The sequence below is a fragment of the Etheostoma cragini genome, chromosome 1 (assembly GCF_013103735.1).
Source record: "Etheostoma cragini isolate CJK2018 chromosome 1, CSU_Ecrag_1.0, whole genome shotgun sequence".
NCBI lineage: Eukaryota > Metazoa > Chordata > Actinopteri > Perciformes > Percidae > Etheostoma > Etheostoma cragini.
In genome coordinates this window covers 13178940-13185274 of record NC_048407.1, presented here as the reverse complement: position 1 = coordinate 13185274, position 6335 = coordinate 13178940, and the positions used below count along the sequence as shown (strand labels likewise).

Sequence of the window (6335 nt, the reverse complement as noted above, 5' to 3'; positions counted from 1 at the left end):
AAAAATAAAAGTAAGAATTCACAAACAACAGATAACACAAATTGTAGCAGCAGCAGCAGTTGCACATGGGCAATAGATCGCACAGTGAATATGGAATGGTATTGCACAATAATTATGGCACAGTTATATATTAAAATTCTCGTTATCAATAATAATAATTAATGAACATATTCATTAATTATTATTATTGATGACGAGAATTTTAACATAATAAAATTTAAAACGGGATCATACCAAACAAATATCTGTTTGCGTGTCCCTATGTACACAAAGTGTCCTACTTTTTTATCGTGGCCACCCTAGTGACCCGGTGGAAGCAGCATTAAACCTTTAAATAAAACACAAAAACTCTCTCAAACAACATCGTTGGAAAAGGCAGGACTTCAGAGAGTTACAGTGAAAAAATAAGAACGAACAAAAAGAAAAGAAAACTTTCAAAAAAGAAACAAACTCAAAGGGTGGAGTAACGTAACAGGCAGAATGCAACTTTGTACACGCGTACTAGGCTACTGATCATCTTAATGTACACATAAAAGCGTTTCACATGTATGTATGAGAGCGTTTCAGTAGTGTATGTGAGAGCGTTTCAGTAGTGTGTGTGAGAGCGTTTCAGTAGTGTGTGTGAGCGAATTATCCTCTACTTGTTTATGTAGAGCATTTCACATGTGTTCGTGAGAGGTAATTCTGAATAAAGTCCCTAACGGCCCCTCATACAAGTGTATTCACAATACAAGAAGAGATTGAAACTCACCCAAATCTACATAAAACACATGATTATTCTGTGGTTCTCTGATTGCGGTATCTATTGAAGTTTTTTCTGTGCAAAAAATAAGAAAAAACGTTATTTCTTTTCTAACATATGAAGACAAACACAGTTAAAACATTGCTCTTTTCTTACCCTTTTGTTGGACATTAAGCACGACTGTTAAGGTCATGTTATATATTTGACCATAACACAGATACGATCTGGTACAGGTGTAGGCACCACCATCCTTCTCTTCCACACTTGAGAAGTAACTGTCTGTTGGCAAGGACTCGCCCTCCTACAAGATGGAAAATTAAGTAAATTAATGAAAGTCAGCCCCAAATAGAACAAAACTCGACACTCCCCCCCATACCGTGGTATGCTTAAACAAAAGATATTTTTTTAATGTTTTAGTCTGATGGGTTACACATGCAGTCAGAAGTCCTGACCACATTTCTGGAGTTAAAATATGATATGTTATTTCTGCTGTGTTTACATACCTTGTGCCATATAATGCTGTTGTTGGTGATGTTCGGGATGTTTTCAGCAGGTATGTTCACATCAGGGCAATTCAATGTGAAGGCCTCATTTGTGAAACATGTTGCAGGGTACTGGAACCTCTCTTTGTAATCCCCGGACTGTGTTGTGACAACTGTCAGCCTGAACCAGGCGCTGGCATTCCTGCCATGTCACCAAAGAAAAGATTAATGTGAAGGTTTCACTTTACATTTAAATCACAACCACTAACGATGAATGAATGTGAAAGTAAAGACGGCTTTACATTTCTGTCCGGTACTGTAAATTTATAATGTATTGCATCTAGGCTGAGACAAAACAGAATCTTACAAATAAATCTCCAAAGCATCACATAGCAATGACTTATGATTTTAGGAGCCTATCTGCATGACTGATTGAATAAAAATGCAAAATAACAATGTCAAAAAAGTATACTCCTTTACTGTTTAACTGAAATTAGAAAGCCTACACAGTGTCAGTGCATTTTGTAAAATGTGCCAGGGAAATGTAATTTCAGAATATAAGCATATAAAACAAAGTCAGGATCATTGTAGGACTGACTGGACTTTACCCAGTGCATGAGTAATTCCCCTGATGGTTTACAGAAGCACTAAGAATCACAAGGCTCCTCTCGTGAATCAGCATGCCCATCTGCCTCTGCTCAGCTGAGGACACGTTGTTGGTCAGATCCATGACCTGGGTGGTGTAACTGGTCCAGATCAGTTTGGCATCACCACAATCATACCCTATGTAATGAGGGCAGTACAGCGCCACCATCTCACCATCCTTGACAAATATATTGTTGGCTCTCTGGGAACACACACCTGTAAATGAGTGTCACAAATTTCTGTTGATTTTAGTTTGTAAAACTATAACATTAACTTAAAAGTGGCCAATTAAAACCAGTATCAGTGGAGCTATGGCTTCCCGCCCCCTTATAAAGAAAGGCTTGGATACAAACTGATTTGTCTATCGCACTGGTCAATATGAAAATGAGTCAGACTCTTGCCTGTAACCCCTCTTTATATAAATATGTGAAGAGTTCACTAAATAGTTTTCTGTTATTTATTAGTTATAATGCTTTAGTCCACATTTCGGGTGCTGAGCCCTGACCCATACAAAGTTAGAAAAGTTAATGACGTGATGAAAGTTACTTTGGGTGAATCTCTGTGTGTTATTCATTGGTTATGAGGCTGTTGTTACAGCCCCATAATACAATGATAAGTTGGATTACTGTTCTCCTGTTTGAAACTAAAACCATGTGCCATGTATTTATGCTAATGAGATAATCTTTAAAACACCTTTAACTAGAAGTAGGACAAACATTTTTCCCCTGGGATTAAAATGTTCTAATTTCACAATCCAAATGTCCGTCAATGAACAATTTTACTGCTGTCAACCAATAAGCAAATTTCTTTCATAGGGGATGTAGACTAGTCATTCGAAGAAAATCTAAACTTAAGTGAAATTTTGATAAGACTTACTCTGGTAATAATGTTTTGCATATTGGGTCATTGGTGAAACAGCATGAGCTTGGTGCATGGGACCGCTGTGAAAGTAAAATGGGAGTAACCACATCCTTTTTTCTAAAGTCTTGTGATTTTGTGTGATGGAAAATAAGTCACATTTGTGGAAATCAACAGTGCAAAAATACTAAGCGATGTGCCAATGCACAGTAAGATACCAAAGTGTTTGTAGTATTGGCATGTTTAATATACAGGATAATCACATCTGCATGTCACAATGTAGCATAGAACAAATTGTGCCATTATTGTAATTTATTGTGTCAGGACCACTATGAAGATTACCAATATTAAATTTCAGGGGTTTTGCTTGTGTCAAGTAGGCTACATTCACTAAAGTAGCCTAATCACTCTACTTACTTTGTACTCACTTAATCATGACCCATTATTATATGAATGCTAATAATCACAAGAGGAAATTTATCTATCTATCTCTCTATGTATTAAAACCACTAAGAACATTTTCTTACCTGTTAATAATGTAAGGAGGCAAAACAGAGGGAGCAGAAGTACTTTCACCATCATGTTAAGCTGCAGCATGCTCTGGCCAAACAGTTTCCACATGCAGAGTTGAACATTTCCCCAATCATGTGAAACCCCATCGGTGGATGATAAAAGTGAAACTAAAGAAAGAGTGTCACACAGTGCTACTGCAATGTTAACACCCTCCACATCTCCCACCAAGAAATTATTCATATGGACCGAAAATACAAGCATTTGTTGAGAAAAAAAATGGAAAATCTCCCACAAATTGCAACTGTAAATAAATATGTAGTATTTTATCTCTAGTAATTTATGAAATTACTGGGACAAAAAACTAAAAGTACATTACAGTATCATAGAATAGGGTTACTAATCCTGCCTCTCTCCAGAATCTTGCAGCAAGTTTTCTTTATCGCATTGGACGTCTGCATCATCTCTAAATACTGTTGAATGTGGTGTTTGCTTTCACCTCCATTACTTTCTGAACAACAGTAAGAACACATTTTCCTAATGTAAAGTTGTAGTGCTTTTCACCCGTTTTTATAACTGTATATGTAACCTTAGATATCTTACCTGGACATAATGGTATCTTTGCTCTTTAACCCGTTTCTCTCAAACAGTACAGTGTATACACTTTTTTCACGATTGCTATGACAATTTTTCAATACTTTTAACAACTTTCCTAAACTCCTAACACAGTAAGCACAACCTCTGTGTAGGCTATATAATTATCACATGTCACAAAATACAGAACAGATAACATCATGTTCTAAATCTTAGGCTAAAGTCAAAATGAATCAGCTGCTCATATTATAAATTGAAACCCTTAAAAAAGTATTCCCTTGTTACTGTAAATGAGAGAAACAGCTGACTGAAGTGCAAATAGATCAATCACAGCTGAGTTCCATGTAGAAACACACTCAGGGGTAGAGGCTCTTTCAATTGCATGACCATCTTTTTTACAGTATTCTTTGTATGTTACAGTAAGTGAGCTTTGAGAGCAAAGATTACAGTAACTAAAGTCGCATTCCTTGTTTGTTGCCAGAAACCGGGCCAAAGCTGATTCTGATATGTAGTAGTATACAGTAGTACATAAAGTAGAAGGAGGACCTATCTGGGCGGATTTTGTGTGGAAAAGGAAAAATACAGTAAAGATAAACACAAAGAAAGTATGAAAAAGTCCTGCACGAGGGAGAGGAAGAAGTGTACAAGGACAATTCTGTCTCTTTTTTTTTCCTTTTTTCATAAACCATACATGCTGTCTCTGCCCGATGTTAGTCAAGTGCAGATTTGAGTCGAGCATGCTCAGATTTAAACGGTTTACATCATAAAGTGTCACAGTGAAATTTGTGAAATCCATGAAATAATAAACTTTTATCATTACAAACAATAACAGTCAATGGGAATCTTTTCAAAAACGTTTCAGCTATCTATGATTGTTTGATTGCTGCTAACGTTAGTTTAAAACGCCCTTCAAGTGACCGCCTTTGTTTGTTTGATTGCTAACTTGTAGCCAGCGGTGAACAAACTTTATTACATAACAGAAGTCTCCCGTTAGCATCTTGTAGGTTACTTGTTGCAAAGTGACGCATGCGCAACTCAAATCTGCTACTCTGAGATGGCTCATTCATTTTTGTATTGAATTTCTGCAGAAAAAGAATCAAAATGCATGCATTACTAAACCCAACAAAACTAAAATATAGAGACTTTAAGAGAAACTGCAGTGTAAAACACAATCTATGGTCGATACAACAGACTGTTGTCTATTTTATAAGGGCAGACCTGACACATTTGACTAAATTTTCCTGTTGGGAGAGAACATGTGTTAGTGTTTACCAACAGTCACCTGAACTAACCAGTTTACATCAGCTGCAAAACTCATTCCAAACAACACATCTCTTAACACATCTCAAAACAGGCTCAGTGCACCAAACTATGAACGATCCTCACTCAGATAACACACCCTGTCACTGAGAACACACTGAGAGTCAAAACACTAGCATCAAACACCAATGCAGAAATTACAAACTTTCTCATCTTTACAGTTTTTACAATTTAAGTTGTAAATAATGTATTACATAAATAATGTTTCTGTACTAGCGTTCTGTATTTTTCCACTTGGACACTATCTTCCTATGCATTGGTGTATAAGTGACTAAAGTGAACCAAATTCTTTAAAATCCTTTGATATCTGTGGTCCAGTATTGAGTGAGAACGCTGTAATCAGCAGCCATGAACCAATGCTGCAATGTAAAATGCACACTGTCAGTTTGTGTCCACTAAAAGTGTTGTTACTTTTTCCACTGACAGGGTCAGATTGTTATTCTAAATCTCTGACAACATTATGGAAATTTCCCCTACCGAGATTGACCTCTTTGTTATGGAGTAAGATCCTTTTTGTTTAACAGAAAACAGACCGTAACTCTCCATCACCAAACTCGCAAGACTCCATTTAAAAAGACACAATACTGGACCACTTTCAAAGATTGGTGTTGCCATCAGTCACGTAGACACAAAAACATAGGAAAATAGGGTCCAAGTTGAAAAGAAGGTAGATACCCTTGAATATGGGCTGCAATGGGAAAATTGGCATCACCAATTTCGGTATTTTGTAATACTTTCCACCACTTGCATTTGTTAGGACTTTTTTATATGTGATAGAGGAGACTTTAATGAGACTAGATCAGTTGAGAAGGCTCATGTTGCATATTGTCTGTACTAGGATGTTATAATTTCATGCTGATATTTTTCCACTCCATGATAAATGACAAGAAATGAAACCTGAACTCTTAAACTTCCTTTGTTGTAGTTTTGTTTCATCTGGGGCACCAAAGCGTGAACAACTGTGAAGTTAAATTTGGTGCAAAAGTGAGAGCGCGTAGATGCAATGTGAGCACTTGTAAAATATGACTTGAGAGCTTCTAAAAAGAATCTGTACTCGTAGATGCGATGTGAGCAGTTGTAGAATATGACTTGAGAGCTTGTAAAAAAAATCTGTACTTGTGTTTTTTTTTCCACAGCCAGCAGCTGGCTGGCTGCTAGTTAGCTAACACTAGCTTTCATGCTAC

General features: G+C 36.7%; 1 protein-coding gene across 2 annotated transcripts in view; it reads right to left on the bottom strand.

The window, feature by feature from the left end:
* The window catches only part of LOC117946433 (interleukin-1 receptor-like 1), a 6121-nt gene extending 2750 nt beyond the window's left edge, over nt 1–3371 (bottom strand). The window contains exons 1-5 of one of the 2 annotated variants that reach the window (XM_034874593.1): nt 3255–3371; nt 1833–2071; nt 1246–1426; nt 899–1043; nt 752–817 (exon numbers count right to left, since the gene is read on the bottom strand). In XM_034874593.1, coding sequence (XP_034730484.1) covers nt 752–817; nt 899–1043; nt 1246–1426; nt 1833–2038 — 598 coding nt within the window. In that variant the 5' untranslated portion in view covers nt 2039–2071; nt 3255–3371. Of the gene's footprint in view, nt 1–751; nt 818–898; nt 1044–1245; nt 1427–1832; nt 2086–3254 lie in introns of both variants that reach the window. The other variant, XM_034874583.1, reaches the window with a different exon arrangement.
* Nucleotides 3372–6335: the final 2964 nt, after the last annotated feature.